A 22,564-nucleotide genomic window follows, 5' to 3' on the forward strand; every position below is an offset into this window, starting at 1 on the left:
CAATATTTAAAGTTGGAAGGATGAAAGAAAGCATCTAATCCTACCTCCTGTTTTTAGGGGTGGGAAATTGACATATGTCAAAGTTCAGTGACTAGCTTAAAAATGACTAGCACTTTAGTAGTTTTTGTGACTGGCCATATTTTTTATTTTTAAAAAATTTGAGATATAATTCACATACCATAACATTCACCTTCTTAATGTATACAATTCAACAGTCTTTAGTATGTTTCCAAAGTTGTAGAACCATCACTAATATCTAATTCCAGAACACTTTATACCTCCCAAATGAAACCTATACCCACCACCAGCCACTTCCCTCCCTCCATCCCCTGGCAACTTGCTAATCTACTTTCTATCTATGGGTTTAGACATTTCATATAAATTCATTTCATATAAATGGAATCACATAATATGTAGCCTTTTATGGCTGGCTTCCTCCACTTAGCATGATGGTTTTGAAGTTCATCTATGTTGAGGCATGTATTCGTGCTTCATTCCTTTTTATGGATGAATAATACTCCATCTTACGGATTTACCACATTCTTTTTATCCATTCATCAGTTAATGGATATTTAAGGGTTTTTTTCACTTTTTTCCACTTTTGGGCTTGATAAGCTATCTTTTTCAAAGGTTACATATTACCTAGTTAGCAAAAGAAGTATAATAACACATAGTGTGTGTGTGTGTGTGTGTGTGTGTGTGTGTGTTGATTCTCCTACAAATGGGGAAGAAATCAATAAATTATACTCTACATACAACAAATAAATTATTGATTTTGAAGTGAGGTTACCACCTTACTTTCCATTCTCACAACCTTTTTAGGAATTTGAAGTTAGGAAAAGTACCAAAAGAAACATTTTAGCTATCTTCAATAGTTTTAAATGATTCAGGATATGCTGAAATATAGAGGTTGAATTAATTTGCATGTCATAGGGCGGTTTGATGAATGCGTGCAACATACCTGAAGTCTCAGCAAAAAACTAAAGGGTTAACCAAGTCAGCAAGTTTTGATTTTTTTTAAAAAACAAATATGTTGTAATGGTGGTTTTAGGTTACAAAATGGGTAAGGTCACAGCTTAATCAAGTATAAATACTACATGTCAGTAATATATTACCCTATCTTTTATGTTTAAGGTAATTCTTATGATTTTTTTTCTGAGATTAAAATGTAAAGAATGTTTAAACCAACACTAGCCAATCCTTTATTGACACTGTTCCCTGCATTTCTCTTTCCTTCTCATAATTGGGAATCCAGTGTGGGTATAGGATTCCATTCTAAGCTTGACCAATATATTACATCTGATGTCTTCATTTCTCACCTCTAAAGTGATGCTGTTCCAAATTGCCACACTGAATATTGCACTAGTACATTAAGTGAGTATTTAAATTGAAATGCAGCTGGGCATGGTGGTACACACCTGTAATCCAGCACTCAGGAGGATGAGTGAGGAGATTCTTGAGTTCAAGGCCAGCCTAGGTTGTAGCAAGACCCCATGTGAGAGAAGGACAGGGCAGGAGAGGGGAGAGAGAGGAGAGGGGTAGGAGAGAGAGGGAAGAGGAAAGAGACAGCGAGGGGAGATAGGGGAAAGGGGAGAAATGGGAGCACCAAGCCTGGAGATAAAGCTGCCTCCAGAACTTTTCTGGAAGTAGACAGATGAAAAGACCTTGGAGTGAAGACCAGCCTCCAAGAGAACACAGGTATTGTGTGACAGGACTTCTGGCCTTGCTAATCATCTTCTTTTATTCAGATGATATTTGTTGAGTTCTATATGTACCAGGGTCGATGTTAGAATTGTTTGCAAAAATGAGTAAAAGCTAAGTCCTGCCCTTGAAGAACTCACAATCCATCCAGACACACTATCTATTAGTATAATGGAGGTGTCTAATAGAGATGCATGAGCTATTGCAACTTCAGCCCAAGTTTCTATTACCAGGTATCACCAGGGACATCATCAAAATATTCTAGTTCTGTTGTCTAAGTATAGATGAGAAGTATAGATAGAAGACCATGGACCTTCATTTTCTCATTAGTGTGATCTTTATTCTAAAAAAAGGACAAACATCCAGGTACCTGTGGCTCATACCTGTAATCCTAGCTACGTGGGAGGCCGAGATAGGAGGATCTCAGTTCAAGGCCAATCCTGGGCAAATAGTTTGTGAGACCCCATCTCCAAAATAACCAGAGCAAAATGGACTGGAATTGTGGCTCAAGCAGTAGACCACCTGCTTTAGAAGTGGGAAGCTCTGAGTTCAAAACCTTATCCCACACACACACACAAAAAAAGCATGCATAGGTATTTTTAAAGATTCATTTAACCTCATTCACACAAATTATGAATATTTGGAGCCAAACATATTTTTGTATAACAGTCAGTTCTAGCAATAATAAGATTTTTTAAGTAATTGGATAGTAATATTTACTTAAGAATCTACAAGTCAAAACTTTTCATCTTCATGCTAGTTGTTTCAGGTGAGCTAATGCAAACATGAGACTTTCACAATAAACTTAGATTTTTAGCAATGTAACAGACTTTTTCTTTTAAAAGTTTTAAAAAATTTAAGTCTATTTTCCCGACAAGCAGTATTCATTTTACTTGCTCAAAAAAGCAGTAGTTTTATGTAAGTTTTTTGTTAGAACCTGTCTGAGTCTTTGATAGGAATCTTTTGTTAGACAATTCTTTTTGCACAATGACACTCCTTTGTTCCACTCTCTATTAGCTGCTGACTGACCATAATGTGGGAGAGACAGGAAGCAACGCCTTTTATTTAAGCTCCATTTAACACTTTAAGACCTAATGCCTTCATTAGGTCTTTTGTTCATTTTGAACAAAAACAAAAACAAAACACCATTACATAACTAAATCTACTATCACTTTGAGATAAAAATTGCATTCATAGAAACAGTTGACTAACAAACAGTTAAGGCATATGCAGGGAATAAAGGTAGTGACCTATTCTGTAATTGTGATTTTTTTAAAGTTATATTTTATTACCATTTATTTTTCAATATGTCTTTAAAATCACTTGGCTAATGAAAATTGATATTTATTGGTTAAATAGCAGGCAAGTGACATAAAAGGAAATTGATCCAGAATTACAGTCCTGCTCCTTCTGTGCTCACTTAGGAACCAAATGTGCAAACTGTTCTTTACCCCATCCAGTATTCCCCACACCCACCCCTTGCAACATTAAAAACCGCCAAACACCACCTAGGAACGGATTTCCTATTTCATCATTTTTTTAAACCCATTATCTTGTTCCCTTACTATCTTGCCAGACTGGTTTCCCTCCACGTACATTTCTGAGACATGATGTGGCAAGATAACAAGTCTAGACTGTTTGTATAAATGGATAATTGGGTCCTAAAGATGGAGCAGAGGACCAAAAGCTAATATTCTTTTTTATTTTATTTTTTCAGTGCACTGCCTAAACTCTTCTAGAGTAATCGCAAAGAGATTGTCCAACTCCAAAATATTACTATATGCTTAAAAGGGTGCTCATTTAGTGGTTTGGTGCCTCAGTTGTCCAACAATTGCAAGGCAAAAGGCTAGCAGTTTAGAGAAGAAAATGAGAGTGCATACCTTTGCCTAACTTGCAATTAGCAGTTAATGCTGGGCACAGGTGGCTCACGCCTGTAATCCTAGCTACATGGGAGGCTGAGATCAGGTAGGACAGAAGTTCTAGGCCAGCCCAGGCAAATAGTTCATGAGACCCTCCCCTACCCCATCTCCAAAATAACCAGATCAAAATGGACTGGAAGTGACTCAAGTGGTAAAACACCTGCTTTGCAAGCACAAAGTCCTAAGTTAAAACCCCACTATCACCAAAAAAAAAAAAAAAAAAAGAGAGAGAGAGAAAGAAAAGAAAAGAAAAAGAAAGAAAACAGTTAACGTAAAGATGAACTGAACCCCTGAATACGGTCCCACGTATAGTGGGGGTAGGATGTTGCAGATGGTATTTTGAGTGAGCGATCGAGGGACAGGGTGCAAGGGAATGAGAGGCCTCTAGATTCCTTTCTGAGGATTTCTTTCCATTTAACTGAGGCATGGAAATGGGAAAGTTTCCATCTCTGCCTCAAATTATCTGTCCACCCATGAGCACTCTGGGACTTTATTTTCTTAAATGTCAGGCATTTGGTCACTGATTTACAGGGTAAGATTTGTCTGAAATGACTGTCAAGACCAGCTTGGTGGGTAACCAGGAATGAAAGGTGATGTTATCTCAGAAGGTTGCCATTTAGTGGCATGCCCTAATTACGATTATTTAGGTCAATGTGTCCACACTTCATCATCCTCCCAAATGTAGAGGTTGTTGATTACGTGTCCTCTGAAAGCTGCTTGTTGTCATTGGTAGTGACTCTGGTCAAATATAGGCAGTGACTGCTGAGAGACAGTGGGGAAACAAGGCAGGCAGCATAATGCTTGCGGTAAGTCCTAGGTTATGATTTGACCATGAGGGGAGGGACTGAAAGAGACTAATAAGGATAGTGGTAAAGTTGGGGTAAAAGGTAAAAATTCCCAAAGTGTGATTTTTCGTTCTTATTTCAAAATAAACCTTTTTGATAATAAATGCTGAGTTGGGGGCAGCTATAATTGGATTAAATTCGCTCAGAATTACTCAAACCAGAACTAATGTTCCCAGGTAAAGCACAAACTTAGCTGCCTTTCCCCTGCTTTTATGAAAAAGCTTCCTTGTAACAGCCTCAGGAACTTAATTCAAATTTCAGGCTTTGTCTTTCATCTCTCTGTTCTTGGGACTTTGGGTAGTGCCACATCTGGTGGTGGTTTGTGTGAAAGGAAATAATATATATATAATAGTTTCCTGTTTGGTCATTTAACCCATCCCTAGGCTGGACAGAATTTGACCCACTTCACTCAGTTGCAGTGTCCTGTCACCAAGTGTCAAAGTCCAAGGACTTTACCACTAGTCCAAAAAGCTGCCAGGGCCCCTTGTTTTGACCTTTATTGTTTTCAATTACATAAAGTTGTTAACAACTTAGACTGGAAGCAATGATCTATTTCTTTAGAGCCTAGAATTATTTTTACCAAGAGTCAAAGTCTAGTAAATATTGTTACTGTCACCATCTTCTTTTATTCATTTTTGGAGCCAGATTTCCTTTTATTCCTAAATCTAAAAAGCAAAACAAAACAAAGAGACCCCCACAGTTTTATAATGTATAATACCTGGTATAGACATTTTTTAATGCTAGTAATAAAACGAAAAATCATTAATGCTTTGAATTATACTTTTCTAATTAGGCCTTGGTTCTTCCCTGGCCATACTTGACAGTCTTGCCCTGGAGGTTTTTATTTGTCATTCATTTACTGCAAAAGTGGGCAGCTTTCTTTTCTCTGGGCATTTTCACTTGTGGTTCTGGAATTTGTGACATTATTTCTATGTGTCAGAACTTCTTCACACAGCAAACACAGCATACCCTTCAACTACAGAATAAACACTGACAGTTCCCAAATCTATGTATATATTTGGGGTGAAATTCCATTCTGTAGTCACCACTTGCTTTTTACTCTAGTCCCTTAAACTAATTTCAATTTCTTCTTTCTTAAAGACATTAGAAATATTTGGATACTTCATTTTATTTTTGATTCCTGCAATGCTTAGATAAAGCAAAGAGAAATGTTTATAGTATCACAGTATGTTTGCTTTGAGTAGGCATAGTCAAACCATGACCCTCAAGCCAAATACAGCCAGCAGCCTGTTTGTGTACAAGGGTTTTTATATTTTTAAAGAGATGCAAGGCAGAAAACACACACACACACACACACACACACACACACACACACACACACCCCACATAAAGACTGTATTTGTCCCACAGATTTTAAAATATTTACTACCAAACTGGGTGCAATAGTGTACACACTCAGGAAGTTTAGGCAGGAGGATTGAAAGTTTGAAGCCAGCCTGGGCTACATAGCAAGACAAAAAAAATTAAATAATAAATAAACAAAATATTTACTACCTGGCCTGAAACAGTTTGCTGATCCCTGGCCAGCATCATATGCTAAAGTTTCAAGCCTTATATCTAGCATAGCTAGTGTCTCATTGGGTACTACCCGCTGTACTACAGTAGATTATACTATATTTATTCCAATTTACCATTTTAGTGAATTAGATATTGATGCTTTTTATATACTCTTCTTCTGGCTGCTTTTTAAAATCATCTGGTGAGCTTCAAAAATACTGTTGCCTAGGCCCCTCTGCCAGAGAGCCTGATTTCATTAATCTGAGAGGGGCTTAAGAATAGGTATATTTTTACATACTCTTCAGGCAATTCTACTGAGTAACCAAGGTCTGAGAAGTGCAAGCCTGTGCCACTCAAATGTCTATTTGTGGATCGGCAATTAGCCCACATTCTTCAGCAGTTTTGATTCACATTTTTCATTAGAAGTATAATAGAAATGCATTATACAAATTGTTCTTTAATTTGAAGACAGCAGTGTGGCTCAGGGAAATTTTAACTGAGACAGTTTTGAAATGTGAAGAGCACATGAAACAGATCACACAGAGCCCAGAGAAATAGAAAGATAGGAACTGAGAGGAACATGCTGGAAAAAAAAAAACAAAACAGTCAGAATTTCAATACACAAATCACTGAGTAGATTTCTTGCTATCTGGGTGAGTGTGTCTATTTTCAAAAGTGCTATTAACATAAACAGAACAGTAAATCTGGGGCACCATGCTTTTTTTTTTCAAAGTTGTTAAGAAGAATTATATCAGTGTGCAGGTGTCATACGCAGTTACTCAGAATCAGAAAGAAGGCTGATGGGGGTTAGAAGATCTCCCATCTATCTTTTTGCAACCAACCACGTCCAGGCTGTTTCTTCAATACTTCCTCTTGCTCATGAAGGTACTGGCTGGGGATGGGTCGGGCTTTCCCATGTCAGCATCAGACTGCAACATTTGAATATGCCCTGGTGTTGGCCTCACTGACCACCGCAGGTACCCAGGGCAGGAATTTGAGCAGTAACTACAGGTAAGGACAATAGAGAGCTCTTGGAACTTTGGACACTCCTCCTCTCAGATGATTTCCTTTCCTCTCTCTTTACCAATGTGTTCTTTTCCTTCTTCTTTTTATATTTTTCCAAACCAGCAAGTGCGGAGGCAAGACACATCAAAACAGAGATGGGAAGTGAAAGAGCTCTCGTCCTGGACAGATTAGCAAGCAATGTGGCAAAACGAAAAAGCTCAATGCCTCAGAAATTCATTGGTAAGAACGCAAACCTTTTTCCTGCTGCTGTTAGCAGATAGTTTGAATGAGATAACATGTAGATGCTTACTACACAGGCCCTTTCTAGTTTAGCCTCTGTTAAAACAAGGTAGTTGGTTTCCCTTGTACACTTTTATTCTTTGTGATTCATTTTGATGACTCTAGTATATAGAATAAAAATATTAACTGAAAAATCTTAACAGAAGAGGGAAGCATTTGGTATTCAGTTTCCTAAATGGAATTGGTGTTTAAAATGCTGTTCCTTCCTCTTAACTCTAAAAGACATATGTTGTATGAATTTATGCAACTTACACTAGTAAGATGTTCAAGATAGCATCTTTGTGATCTTTTGTAATTATATATTACAAGTTGGCTCTGTTAGCACGCTCAAACTTTCTTCATGTTCTAAAACATATTGCCTTATATTCTTGAATTTGATTGAGAACTGTTTTAACAGAAAGTGGTTGGGCAAGCTGTGTTATTTACAGTTTGATTTAATCATTTGTCTTACTGGAGTTAATTTTTATGGCATAGGTTTTCACATTGTCAAAACCCACAGCAGAATGAGATGACTAAGAAATAATGATGTTCATTAAAGTGTTAGGACTTCCAAATGGCAGGGATATTTTGCTGTACTCTCCCAGATGTTTCTATACATATGACCATGCTTCTTAAAATAGATTTGTAGTTAGGAATTTGACAGCTGAATTGAATGTATCAGCTTTATTATAAATGGAAAGTTCGTGATATTGAACACAATAATAAACCATCCTCACCACCAGTATTTTAGAAACCTGTCCAATATCTTTTTCCAAAGCTGCTTGCTGTTGTTGATTTTTACGTCAGTCCTTCTCCTTTTCAATGGATATCAAGTGCCTGCCTGGTTTTAAATCTGGTTAAATTTTATTCTGGTTTAGCTAGTGGTTTTACAAACAGACATTCTGTGTGAATTACAGAGTATATTAAAAAGAACCTATAGACTTCGAATTTACCAATTTTGGGTTATTTATTTTGTCTTTATTAGCTGAAAAGCTTTTCTACACTTTTAGTCACTTTAACAATAAATTGTGTCATACTGAAGTTGGTGTATTACAGTTTAGGGAGATTCTCCCCTCCCAGCCCTGGTCTCCCCTTGGAGAAATGTCATGGGGCCTGTGGTGACTTCTACAGAGAAATTAGACCCCGTGGATCAATCAGGATTCTGAGACATTGTCTTAAAACACTGCCAGTATATCTTTTGACCTTTGCCTGTGTGAAGAGGTTCTGACTGAAGTACAAAATAAAGCTTGGATTGTTATTCTTTGACATGAGTGTATTTTAATTTGGGGAAGTTTTGACTCTAGATATGGTTGAAGCTGATATGGAAAAGGGATGCTGGGGAGAAATGGGCAAAGAAAACCAAATAAAGGTTTTCCTTGAGAGAGGAAAAATTTGAGAGAGGGAACCTAGTACTCACAGCTGTCCTTAACCTATAGTTGAGTCAAAAATGGACTTGAAAATGCAACATGTTTCCTATGTCCTGATCCATATGGTTCTTCCTATTGCCTCAGGGATCCTACAGTTTGTTGCCATTTTGACTGCAGGGTTTCACTCCTCCATCTCCAGACAAGCCACAGATGCTGACCTTGGAGGTGCTTTCTCTCATTTTTGAATGATCATGTTCTCTTTGTGCTGGAATCAGAAACCTAGCAGAGTTAGCTCTTGATTTGAACTGAGGTAGCAGCTTCAGGGCTGCCGGGCCCAGAATAGCTGGGGACTTTTTTTGTTATTGTTGCTTGTTAATTATGATGTAGCTCAACTAGAAGAACAGATCAGAAGCCAAAAGACCCAAGTTCCATTCTACCTCTGTCATTTCTTAACTGTATGTGTTTAGACAAATCATATAATCTTAGCCTCTGTTTACTCGTCGTATCTGTGAAATAAGGAGTTTGAATAGATGATAAAATAACCAGGAAGGCTGCTCTCATGTATGAGTCTGTAAGATGAATTAGAAATCCCAGGCATCAGTGCCAAATACCACTTTGTGTTTTAGAACTTGTGTATGTAACTTCAGGTAACTTTTCTCTGGAGGCTCTACAGATAGGCCATTTATGTTATAAAACATATCATGTTTTGAGGGGGATCTTTTTGTTTGGAGGATTGAACTCAGAGCCTAGAGCATGGTAGGCAAGTGCTCTACCACTGACTTACACCATCAGGGGTTGTTTGTTGTTGTTGAGGAAAATATTAAATCTGAGAATCTAGTTGGTAGAGTGGCTCAAATGGTAGAACACCTGCCTAGCAAGCGTGAGGCCCTGAGTTCAAACCCTAGTACCACCAAAAAATATAAATAAAAAAGATCAAATGACTGCCAAGGCCCTGTTGTCAATCTGAGGAGGAGGTCAAATCTGAGACTCTAAAAGAAATTGTTGTGTTAGCTCAACACCGTATATTTTACTGAGGGCTGCGCTGTACAACTTGCTCACTTGTCCCATTCGTTCTTCACATGAACAGTTAAGAGCTCCTGTCCCATATACATGGTACTGTTGTTCTGAGCACTGTTCTAATCTTCTAGCATTTCCTACATCCCAAACCTTTGTTTAAGATATTTTTTTAAAAGAAACTCCCCAAATCATTTAACTGAATCGACCTTTCTGATAAAAAACAGTTGTGTCAAGGGAAAGAAAAAAGAAAAAAAAGAAAGAAAGAGGTTATCTGTGACACTGTGCAGTGTATGAGATGAAGTGATATAAAACACCTGGGGCTAATGTTTTCCTCCCTCTTCCTTCTCCTCTCTTCTCTCTCCCACGTTTCCTCTTCAAGGCACCATTTTCTGAAAAAGTTCACCTGCCAGAGAAATGGCACTGGGTGAGGTGTGAAGAGTGAGTCACTTACTCCCTTTAATCCTTGCTGAGGCCACACCGCACTCACACCAGCCTTGGCTGCCCTGACCTCTTCAACTGTGAGGGCAAAGGTGAAATTGTACCCCCCAGCCAGCCTGCTCCTCTCTGGCTGGCAAAGATGATTGCCAGTGGGTAGCAATTTCATTTATTAGCAATGAGCTGGGGAAGAGGGACACATTGAATTAAGTCTACATGCATTTGGAAACACAAAAACTCTTATTAACAAGAGTAAATGGCCCACACAGGAGAAAAATAAAATGTTTTTTCTAATTTTCTTTTTGGCGCTGCTGGGGTTTGAGGTCAGCTTGCGCTCTACCACTTGAGCTACACCCCCAGCCCTGTTTTTTCTAATTCATGAAGTTTTGTACCACTTTGTGTCAAATGGGAAATACACTGATGCAAATTCATCAGAAATATATATATATATATACATATATCTTTATGGCATCAGGATAATTTAGTTCTTTCCAAAAGATGAGAACTTACTTTTCATATCCTAACCCTTTCTTTGAATCTTGTCCTGTTATAAACTTGTTCATCCTCAAATATTTAGCTCAAAGTGGAGGCCAGACAGATATAGCTCAGTGGTGGAGCACTTGCCTAGCACATTAAGGCCCTGGGTTTAGTCCCCAGGACCACAGAAATAGATAAATAAATAAAATGGAGGATAGAGTTCTCTCCTAGAAGGAGGAGAAAAATGACTAGCTTTTCATTCTTTTCCCAAAAACCAGATGTATGATTCAGATCAAGGTGGTCACCTTCCTGGAAGAACTGCGAGTAGTTTTAATCTCCCTTAGGTTGAAATTCAAGCCACCCCCTTCACTGGACATTCCATTTTCCCTGCTTACCCGTGTTTTTTCTCTTTTTGGATATGTGCTTGCAGTAGGGTAAGCGATAGTTCACATGGGAAATTATATGAAGTAGTGGCAAACACATTTAAGTGACATGAGAAATGTAAAGACTTAAAGAAAACCTAAATATTTCCCAATTCCCCATATCATGGTGACTATAATATTGGACTATCATAATGGAATATTGTACCATTTTTCTGAAGGTCAAATCATTTTGCCTCCCTCCTCAAAAAATACTTTTCAATGGCTCCCCAATGAATGAACTCCAAACCACTTGCCTTTTCTAATCCTGGCATTTCCACCAATTAGGCCTCTGCTTCAGCCTCAATGAACTATTCCTCCCACTTCTCTGTGCTCCATTCCACTTTCTTTTTTAATTTGTGGTACTGGGGGTTGAACCCAGGACCTTGTGTTTACTAGGCAAGTGTTTTACCACTTGATCTACAACCTCAGCTCTTTGGGTTTTTTTTGGTTTTGTTTTGTTTTGAGATAAGGTCTGGATAACTTTGCCTGGCTGGCCTCAAAATTTCAATCCTTCTGCTTCCACCTCCTGAGTAGCTGGGATTACAGGCATGAGGCACCGTGCCTTCTGTTCTTTCCTTACATTTATGTAATCCTTCTTTCCAGGTTCTCAGTCTGCTTGTCCTCCCTCACAGCTGCACTTAATGGTACACATTGTTCCACACTTCTCTCTCCCTAGTCCTCCCACTGCCTGTTCCTGCTGTGTACTCCAGGCTTGTGCAATAGTTGGATTCTTGCTGTAGATGTGACTGTCTCCACCAATACCACCTCTGATTACAAGGAGTCTTTAAAAAAAAGAAGAGATTAATGTGTACACCATACTATGCATAGTCTCCTTGAGAAGTGGTTCATAGTTTCCTCTTCCTACTCTCTTGGCTACTCTATGCTTTGTTCTACCAAAGTATAGCATTAAGAATGCTGCCTTGTAGAGTGGCTCAAGTGAAATAGTGCCTGCTTAACATGCATGAGACCCTGAGTTCAAACTCCAGTACTGCCAAAAAAAAGAATGCTGCTTTGTAATGAAATTAGGTAACTATTGCATCTCCTCTATTGGACTGCAATTATGTTTGTGTTTCTCAAAGCATAGACAATAGGTCTATCTCTTTTTGAGTGTTTAATTGTGCCAGGCTACACTTTATAGACATCACAGCAAATCTGGGCATCACACTCTGTTAAGCACTTTACCGACATCACTACAACTCTGAGTGTCATCAATACTTCTTGAATGTATGTGCTAGTTGGTGTCAAAAAAAAAAAAAAAAACGCAGTTGTAGCCACTAAGTGCCTTCCCCTGCTATAGGAACCACCCCAGCAGAGCATCTGAAGTCACCAACAACGGTGGGGTTGGGCCACTATGGACAAGGAAGTTGCCAGGACACAGCAGTCAATGCTCCAAATATGCTGAGACATGTGCACTCTTGGATTGCACCCTGGTTCTCAGTTCACCAACTGAATGACCTTGGAAAGTGATCCAACCTGTTTGTGCCTTTGGTTCTTCATCTAAGAGATGATAGTCCGTATCTCAAAAGGTATTAATCCTTGAGGGCTGCTAAAAACGAGATAATATACAAAGTATCTAGGATAGCATTATATATTCAGTAGGGCCTTAATATAGAGTAGCTCTGATCAGTAGTATTCTTATGTATATATATGTATATATATAAGTATATATATACTTATATATACAGCACTGGGTACTGTGACATAAAAGGACCAGAAATAAATGGATTAAGTGGTGAATCTTGACTCTAGACCCTAAAGACAGAGGTGTGACTGTACATGCCCAGTATGTGATTCTACGCTTCCAAGTTGGCAGTTAGAAGCCAGCAGTCACGTGCCCTCACTACATGGCATCAGTTCAGGTTGGCAGTTGCTCAGCTTAGAGTTACCAAAGCCTAAATATTAGAGATCAACACCCTCAAAAAGACTCTCAGGGAGGGAATATTCCAACCAGGCAACCTTAGTTTCTAAATTTAGGACTTGCTGTTACCATTCGTGTTTTCGTTGGAAGAAACATCTCTTCAGCCTGAAGCTGGTATCATGAATCATGCAAAGGTGTGGTGTGATTTGACTAGAAGCTGGACTAGAGTCTCCGAGCAGCTTTGGAAGCAGTTATACTCTTGTGGTTTGACTAACCTTTTTTATGAGTGTGTTACTAAAGAAACGTGAGCTGCTGGCTTTTCAATTACTGTAGCTAACCCCTTCTGGGTTTCATACACATTGAGTCATCATGTCTACAGGTGACTGATAATCATCTGCACTGCTCAAGTTACCGTAACTGGGAGAGGAGGGGATCTGATGATTGCAAAATTGCATGCACGTGAAGATCTGACACTCTTCCCATCTTAACAATGAACAATGGTCTGTGTTAACCACAGAATTCAGTCACATATTTCCATTCTTCCAGAGGTTAGTTTTCTTCTTAATGTTTTGCCTCTCACCACTTTCGCACTCAGCTGTTTTCTAACATATGCTGCAGGTGGTATGGGTTGTGAATTTGTAGGCCTGGATAAGAACAGCAGACCCTTGGGAGAAAGAATGAAAACAGAGGTTCTGATGTGCCTACCCTGCCCTAGAAATTTCCTGGAGCCTCTCTGTTATGTGAAAAGATAAGGAGATTCCCCGTGACTCCTGGTATTGAGGGAGGTTAGCAAGAGTCCGCCACACTGAGAAATCATCATTAACCTTGAAAAGGCCAAGGAACCAAATTTCATCACTCCTGTGTCACTTCCAGGAGAATGAATGCTAGTGACCTCCACTAGCGGCCTTCCTGTTCTCAGTGTCATTTCTCCAGGCAGCCTTCATCAAGAGATATACCCAATTTTTTGAGCCTCTTGCTCCCACCTCTTGTTTAGGGGTGCTCCTTTCTCCCTTTCTATTTTTCCCTGCTTTGCCCTGCTAAATAAATCTCTGTTAAACATATATATTAGCTGAAAATAATAACCATTAATTACTTTCGCCAAGTTACACATTTCTGTGGCTTCCTAATGAGTTACCAAGATACAGCATTTTTCTTTACTCCCCTTGTCCCCTAGTTGTCTAGAAACTATTGGGTTGACCTTAAGGTAGTGGGGATGCAGGATAACTCCATCTGACTCGATTAGATCTTCTAGCTGGCCTTTCTGCCTTCAATTTCTTACTGTTCTCATCCATCTTACACATTGCTGTTACACTGACCACAAGGCTCACTTTCTCAAGGGCACATAGCCATTTGCTGTGTATTCCAGTGTAAACCCTATGGTTGGTCATTCAGAATCATCATCCTTTTGTCCCACCATGTATTCTTTTTTTTCTTCATTGTTTCCCAAAATATAGAATACAAACTGCCAGAAAGCACACAGTGCATTTGAAAATGTTAATCCACATGGCAAGAAAATCATTTATTTTTCAGTTCTCTTTTAATCCCCAAGGAAATTGATGACAGTAAGAAGAAAGATTCAGACTTAATTTGGTGCTACTTGTCTTTAACACTGACTTCAAACTGGGTAATCTTTGTTTTTAATCAAAAGAGAAAATCTTAATCTCCAAGTCCTCACTGTAGTATCTGCTCAATGTTTAATAAATCTCTCTGTCTTTGTTTTTCATAGCTACCTTCTATTTGTGGCAGGTGATTCTAGTTTTCCATTTATGATAGTGATACAAAGTTTCCTTGAACATTTTTATTTTAGTCAGGCATGATGGCACATGCCTATAAATCACAGGAGGACCATGAGTTTGGGGCCAGCCTGGGCTGCTGATCAGGACTTTGTCTAAAAAAAGAAGGAAAAAAAGAAGAAGAAGACACAGAGGAAAGAAAGAGAAAGAGAAAAAAAAAGAAAGGAGGGAGGAAGGGAAAAAGGAGGAAAGAAAAAAATAAAAGAAAGAAAGAAAATATGAAGCCAGGCATAGTGGTTCACATCTGTAATCTCAGCTGTGCAAGAAGAATTGGTAGGAAGATCATAATCTGAGGACAGCCCCAGGCAAACTCTGGAGACCCTCCCAAAATAACTAAAGCAAAAAGGGATGGGGATGTGGCTCAAGTGGTTGAGTGCCTGTCTGTCTAGCAAGCATGAGGCCCCAAGTTCAAACCCCAATACCAAAAAAAAAGGAATGAAAAAAATATGAGTTGATTCAAGTAAATAAAGAAAAAAACTGACATTTACCAAATGTTGTCTAAGTGCCAGGTGCTTTCCTAAACACTTTCCAGTGGCCCTATGAGGCAGGTACAGTTACTGTGTCTATTTCACATGAGATCACACAGCTAGTAACCATTAAGCCAGTATCAAACCATGTGACTCTAGAGCTCATTCTCTCAACCACTCACTACCCTGGTGTGCAGATATTGCAGAGTGTGGAGGACAAGTGAAGTTTGAGAAACACTTTGTTTCATACTCTTATTTTTCCCTGCACAGTACCCCTCTCTGCCTTCACTTCTGCTCCCCCTTCAACCAGAATGTCTCCTCTTACCTCTTGGACAATCTAAACCTGGCAAGTTTATTAAAGGTCTTCTCAAATTTTGATTTTCCAAGAATGCTTTCCCTCCCCTAAGTCCTTCTGAACTTTTGCATTCCCTTAGTGTTTAAATATATAGTATTTAGACAGGAGACACCTCAAGAACAGGAACTGCTCCTTCCAATTCTTTTGTTTCCTTGTGCATTATTTTCTTTTTTTTCTGAACCCTTTGCTGTATGGCAGTGACAGATTTTGGAACTCCAACTTGTCTAGGAAGTGTTACCAAAGAGAAGGACAGGGTTCAACAAACCTCTCCAGAGCCCAAGATCAACAGAATGACCTTAGCTTCACATCCAGTATTAACCCATCTTTCATGCATTCTCATCCCTCTCCCAGCCACGGTGCCAAAGATATAGTCCCTGCTTTCTCTGTGGCCAGAGAGCCTCTCTGTGTTTTCTAACACACAGCACCCACACGTCCTGCTGGTGGCTAACTCTGTTTTCAGAATTTCTCAGCTTGACATGAGAAGTAGAAGAGGGTGACCACAAATAAATGTCTTCAGTTAGGTGTGAGATAGGTCCTAAGTATCCCATGTGTATCTAGGATGCATCTTACAGGCAAAGAACAGCAACACATAGTGGCACATGCCTGATCCCAGTTTACTCAAGAGGCTGAGGCAATAGGATCTCGAGTTCAAAGCCAGCCTGGGCTACATAACAAGATCCTATCTCAAAAAAAAAAAAAAAAAAAACAGAGCAACACACTTTAGGAAAGGGATAAAATCATAATCTCTCCTTCAGAAGGCTTTCCTAGAACTGCCTACATTTGGAAGCTCTTTTACTTCCAAATCTCAATCCAACAGGTGGCTGGTGAGTTAGGGAGTAGGAAGTTGGAGTTTGAGGGGCTAGTTTCTCTACCTCTGTTAACTATTTTAAAAGCTGCTGAGGCTAATTGCTGAGCATCCCCACTCTTTGCAGCACTTCCGGCCCTCTGGGTACCTAATATTACAAACAGAAAATAACAAGTCAAATAAGAGTTGAGAAGAACTGTGCCTTAAGAGTTCTCAACAGTGGAAGTGCAGATGCTCCAAATCGCTGCCTAGTGGTAGCTCTCTCCCCTCTAAGTTGCATCCTGGTGTCTCCTGGTTCTTGTCCTCCTCCTCTCTCCAGTGGGCACACTTCACAATGTAGTTGTCACGTAATAACATCTCTGCCCCCTCCCTTTTGCCCACTGGCTTTATTTTGACCAACCAAATGTGTGACTGATGAGCAGCACCCCCTGAGACTTCAACTGCTGGGACTTCGTGCTGTTGAGCAGCAACAGCAGCTGACCCTTCCATACTTTTTGAGGACTGTGAAAAATAACTTCACATGCTCTCTGCCTTGGTGCTGTTCCCATTGTAACTCTTCCTCTCACTATTCCAGGTGAGAAGCGCCCGTGCTTTGACGTCAACTACAGTTCCAGCTACCTGTACGAGAAGGAGAATGAGATCATTCAGACCCGAATGATGGACCAAGCCATCAATAATGCCATCAGCTATCTTGGTGCTGAGGCACTGCGCCCCCTAGTTCAGACCCCACCTGCTCCCACCTCTGAGATGGTCCCAGTCATCAGCAGCATGTATCCCATAGCCCTCACCCGGGCTGAGATGCCAAATGGTGCCCCCCAGGAGCTGGAAAAAAAGAGCATCCACCTGCCAGAGAAGAGTCTGCCTTCCGAAAGAGGCCTGTCTCCCAACAATAGTGGCCCTGACTCCACGGACACTGACAGCAACCACGAAGAACGTCAGAATCACATCTATCAGCAAAGTCACATGGTCCTTCCCCGGGCCCGCAATGGGATGCCACTTCTGAAGGAGGTCCCCCGTTCTTATGAACTCCTCAAGCCCCCACCAATTTGCTCAAGAGACTCCATCAAAGTAATCAACAAAGAAGGGGAGGTGATAGATGTGTTTCGATGTGACCACTGCCGAGTTCTCTTCCTGGATTATGTGATGTTCACTATCCACATGGGGTGCCACGGCTTCCGTGACCCTTTTGAATGTAACATGTGTGGATATCGCAGCCATGATCGATACGAGTTCTCATCTCACATAGCCAGAGGAGAACACAGAGCCATGCTGAAGTGAGCGGCAGTCTCTGAGATCCTGCCTGAGGATACAACACCTGTTTTTTTGGTTTTTTGGTTTTTTGGTTTTTCTGGTGGTGGCGGTACTGAGGTTTGAATACAGGGCCTTGCACTTGCTAGACAGGTGCTCTACCACTGAGCCACACCTCCAGCCCAATCAAGACCATTTTTTAAAACATTTTTATTGTCACATATTAGTTGTATAGGGGGTTCATTGTGATATTTCCATATGTGCTTACACAACGCCATTTTTAAAAACTGATAACCCCACCTAATAGACTGCTTTCAAACCTGCACTCCTTCCCACATCATTTTTAGTACCCAAAGGGTGATGTTCACATCACCAGCCAGAGAAACACTGTTTTCATTCAGAAATGAATGAAACGCTGTTTTTATTCAGGTATCTTTTGTGTTGCTACTTTTGTGAAACCTTTGTTTTCCCATTAATTGAATTGGATTTAACCTTTGAATTTGAAAGCCAAAGAAGTACTTGACCATTATCTTTTGCAGCAGTCGAACAGGCCATCCGTTGAAGTTTGCTGCCAGTTGGAACAGTCCCCCAGTTGTGCTGCACGAGACATTCTTTCTGCGCTACATCAGCCATATGTGGAAAAGCCTTTTGGTCTTATGTCCAAATCCACAAAGAGGAAGAACTGACCAGCTGGCCTTGCCTTTCTGCACTTAAAAAAAGGCTGAAATGTTAGAATATAATCTCCCCATCCCAAGTTATAGTAAGGAAAAGAACAGCCATAATATATCTGTTACCATTAACTCAAAATCCTACTATCAGAGGACCAGATCCACTTCCTATCACAAAAGAAAAAAAAAAAGCCATCTAATGACACTTTTGCTTCTACCCTTTACCCTCCCATCATCAGTGAAAAGCTTTGGGCTAAGCCAGTTGTTTGTAGGAGAAATTCAGTGACAGAAGAGCTAATGGTTTTAAATAGAGCATCATCAAAACTCCAAAGAGTTGTCCACAGAAGACGGTGGCATCATGATTGACAGAGCAAGCTGGGGACATGGCTCAGTGGTAAAGTGCTTGTGTAGCATGCACAAGGCCCTGGGTTCAATCCCCAGTGCCATTTAAGAAAAAAAAAATTGGCAGAGCAGGGTGTGAGGGGAAATGTTTTGGCAGCACCAGTTTCTAGCAGCTACCTAAAAGTTCTTGTCTCCTTCATGGAACGTGGGTAGACAGACCCAAAGCAAACTTGAAAGTGATTTTTTTTACACACAAAAAAATGAAGGATCCAAACTGTTCTGCTTAGCCTTCCCTGCCTCATAAGAGAGATGCTGTGAGTATTGTTTAGATCAGAGCTAAGTTTCAGGACAGGGTGAGGTGGGAACACCTCTACTGACAGGTTCTTCTGGGTCAGGCAGATGTGGCTCTTCCAACCTTCCCTCTTTTTTGTGGTACTAGGGTTTGAACTCAGGGCCTCACACTTGCTAAGCAGGTGCTTTACCATTTGAGCCACTTCACCAGCCCTCCCTCCTCCATTTTAAATGGAGCTGCTGCATTCCATGAAAATTCTGATCTACAGATGTACCAGTCATCTTTCTCACTATAAATGGGCACCAAGCTATCAAGAAGTGCTGTGATCATTTGTAAAACTAGCAATGGAATAGAGGTCACCAAACCTGTTTGCTGATTTCATATTTGCCACTAATTAGTATGTGACTTTAAGCAAATCATTTAACTCTTAAAAACTAAGTTTCCTCAACCATAAAATAAGAGTTGGATTTAAACCCTTCTTGAAAATTCCTTCCAGCTTTAAATTTATATGCGAATATGCCTTAACCACAAGTTATTTTTTAAACCTCTTAATGTATGGGTATTAAATAGACAAGTCTATATATGAAAATATGTTTCACATTTCTTTAGTGTGAAAATGCTGGTGTGATAAGTTTTTCCTTTAACCACTGAGTTGTGAATGTGAAGAAGATGGTGGGGAAGAACAAAAAACAGGAAGGTATTTTGATCTTGCCCAAAATGTACACACAAATTGGCACCTGCAACTGCTTACCAGAGCCTTTTCTTTCTTTTTTCCCTTTTTAAGAACTTGTGTTAGGGAAAATAAATTCTGCTTCCAGGGACAACTTCATGGAGCCTATTTACAAATTAAGAACCAGGTTTATGAAAATTTCTATCAGAGCCAAGAATCCCAAATTCCTGGTAGATTAGCGTTTTATTTCTAAAGGGCTTATGCATTCAGCTCTCACTCAACTCATTTATGTGCTGCCAGTAATTAAAATGTTCCACCTCCGACTGCACAAATGGCTTAGCCTTCTTTGTAGCATGGCGTCTATCTCAGGGAAAAAGGATTTATGAAATTCCATGGCAACAGTCCCAATATGTTTGACACTTCAGCTAAAGGACTAGGTGTGTTTTGGTGTGTAGTCTTCAGCGTGTCACTGTATTTCTGCAGGACTCAGCTCTCACATCCATTGTGAATGAGGAACTGCTTATATGCTTGAAATTTCACACATCCTATTGACTCTTCAGGGGACAAGAATTAGGAAGCAAGAAATAGCAGGAGAGACAGCTAAGGAAAAGGGACATTCCTAGCAGATTAGCACTAGAGTCTGCTGAAGAAACCAACTTTTGCATTTCAAAATGGCAAACTAAGGCCCATTCTAAGAGCCCTGAGGACTCTTTATGGATCAGACCCTCCTTTGTGCTGTGACTATGGACTTGCTGAATAACTCCCAAACTCCTGAGGCCAGTTTTCTGAGTAAGGTGCCCATTCACAAAGCCTGCACTTTCATGGTGGTATTCTGACCCTCAGTTGGGGCCCATGGAACTCAGTGAGAATGTCTAGGTGGAAACTCCACATTCTTAAGTCTTGCAGTTGAACTCAGTGGGGTGTAGTGGTTGCTACCACACAGGCACGCACTTCCTCTGCATGCACTCCTGTACTAACACCCCCTCCTTGATGGGGGTGGGTGGAGCTGAAGTAAGGTGCCTAGAAAGAAGGGGTCGGACTGGCACCTGTAAGTTGGTCAGTGAAGTGCTGGAGCAGCTTCAGCAGCACATTTGTTTTCTCAAGCAGAGGCCCCGGAATGCAAACCCTATAACTCTCACCTTCCTTTTCCACCAGCCCTCACACACCCAGGTTGGGACTAACCAAACCCACAAAAAGTTCCCTTTGCAGCCAAGGTGGCAAGTTGGGGTGAGAGTGGGGAAAAAAAATAAAACTGACTCTCCAAATGTTCCCTATCACAATTTGAAGTGCTGCATGGGCTGTTCCTACTGGCAGAGAACTAAATAGAAGTGTCTCTCAAAGAAAGAGAGAGAGAGAAATCCACCAATCCTTAGATGCCTAAAAGTCATTCTCTCCCCAAGAGAGATAAGCCACTAATCATGCTTTGCTACCCATTCTGATTCAGCCTTTTAGCTCGCCCATAACAAAATTTCTCACCTTTTAATGTACGCTTACCATTTTGCTAGGCGCATCCATATTCACAGAGGCCTCACAGAAAGAAAAGGACCTCAGATTTCTCCTGCAAAGAGAAATATCTAAAGATACAAAGTCATACTCAATTGAAACACTGTATTATTAACAAATCTTACATTGACATAAAGCTTTCCAAGTAGCAGCTGTATCACTATTCTTATCCTCCTGTGCTTCTTTCTCCCCTCTGAAGAGCATGAGTTTAGAATGTTTTATGGGAAAAAGCAGTATTCCTTGGCAGTAGTAGTGTTTGCCTAGCATACCAAGGGCCTGGGTTCAATCACCAACATCAAGGGTGGATGGGGAGGAGGGACTACCTCTGAGACATATCCCACGGCAGGGAGGAACACCGTCAGGTTAATGTCTCAGTCCTAACTGTAAAGGGCACCTCATTGAGAGAAATGTTGGTCCTTCTAGAGCTTTGGAAACTCTGAGACACGGAGATTTGTGCAAGCGTTTGGACATCTCTAAGGACTCAAAGACTTGGAATTAGGACTTGTGATTTCAAGAAGAGAAAAGGCGAGTGGAGAAAATTTTGTCCTAAAACACCCATCAAGATTAGAAGAAGATAAGCAACATATAGTGAAATCTCTTAAAGAATCAGAATCTATTTTTACATTCATACAGAAAATAAAGTTCAGGAAATTTCTATGGACAGAGATCAGATGAGAAGAATGATTGGAGATTTACGTGACGATTTTGACCTAAAACCAAAGGCTAGCCCTGAGCCATTCTAAGAAAGGGGTTGTTTTATAAGGGTGCAGAACTGAAGGTCCTGAGAATGATCAGCGAACCCAGGGGGTCACTTCTGGCGCTAAGAACTGTGGACTTGGAAAGGCCTAGAAGTGTGGGCTTTAAACTTGTGAGCTCATAAAGTAAGACAAGACTGTGCCTCTGATTCACCCAAGCTGTAGATAGTCTATACCCCACCATGCCATCAATACGCTAAACAGGTTTCTGGACATTGAAGAAGTTGGTTGCAAGTTCCCTATAAATATTGTAATAGTCTTATACATTGATATCAGTAGTTGTTATTTGAAGTTAGAACGTTAATGTTTTTATTAAAAATATGAGGACATAGCAATACCTTCCAAGGGTGTTGTGAGGTTTGATGTAATTTTGTCTATGGGGTAATGTTATTTTTGTGGGGGTGGGGTAGGGTGGGGGAGATGGACTCCCCCACAAAAATGTTGTGCTGGATGACTGCAAATATTCTGCTGTATATACTGTGTCTGGATTTAAAGGCATGAAAAATATGCCAAGATCATACTAGAGCCACGGCAATGATTTCGATGTGAACAGAGGCCACTGATGTTTACATCATGTTTTAATGCATAGGGTAGAGAATATGCTGGACCCTGGAACCCCTGTGAGTTAATCACAAGTGACACTTTGTGGCAGTGCACCTAGGGAACTATCATTGCTTTGCTTCCTCCCTGTTTAAGGAACTTCAGTTTTTCTCAGATAGTTCCTACTGTTCATCTCTCCACTGAGCTCACTTCAGAAAGCTGGAGGGAAGCCCACCGTGCCACCTACCTCCTCCCAAGCCCTTCTCACCCATCCAGTTAGTTA

At 40.3% G+C, this 22,564-nt stretch overlaps 1 protein-coding gene across 3 annotated transcripts in view; it reads left to right on the forward strand.

Annotated features, from left to right (window-relative positions):
- The window catches only part of Ikzf3 (IKAROS family zinc finger 3), an 83,187-nt gene extending 61,101 nt beyond the window's left edge, over positions 1-22,086 (forward strand). Inside the window, exons 1-3 of one of the 3 annotated variants that reach the window (XM_074045857.1) lie at positions 3,410-6,868; positions 7,112-7,228; positions 16,838-22,086. In XM_074045857.1, coding sequence (XP_073901958.1) covers positions 6,784-6,868; positions 7,112-7,228; positions 16,838-17,541 — 906 coding nt within the window. In that variant the 5' untranslated portion in view covers positions 3,410-6,783 and the 3' untranslated portion in view covers positions 17,542-22,086. Of the gene's footprint in view, positions 1-3,409; positions 6,995-7,111; positions 7,229-16,837 lie in introns of those variants that run through there. The other 2 variants (XM_020175477.2, XM_020175476.2) reach the window with 2 other exon arrangements.
- Positions 22,087-22,564: the final 478 nt, after the last annotated feature.

The sequence above is a fragment of the Castor canadensis genome, chromosome 11 (assembly GCF_047511655.1).
Source record: "Castor canadensis chromosome 11, mCasCan1.hap1v2, whole genome shotgun sequence".
Taxonomy (NCBI): domain Eukaryota; kingdom Metazoa; phylum Chordata; class Mammalia; order Rodentia; family Castoridae; genus Castor; species Castor canadensis.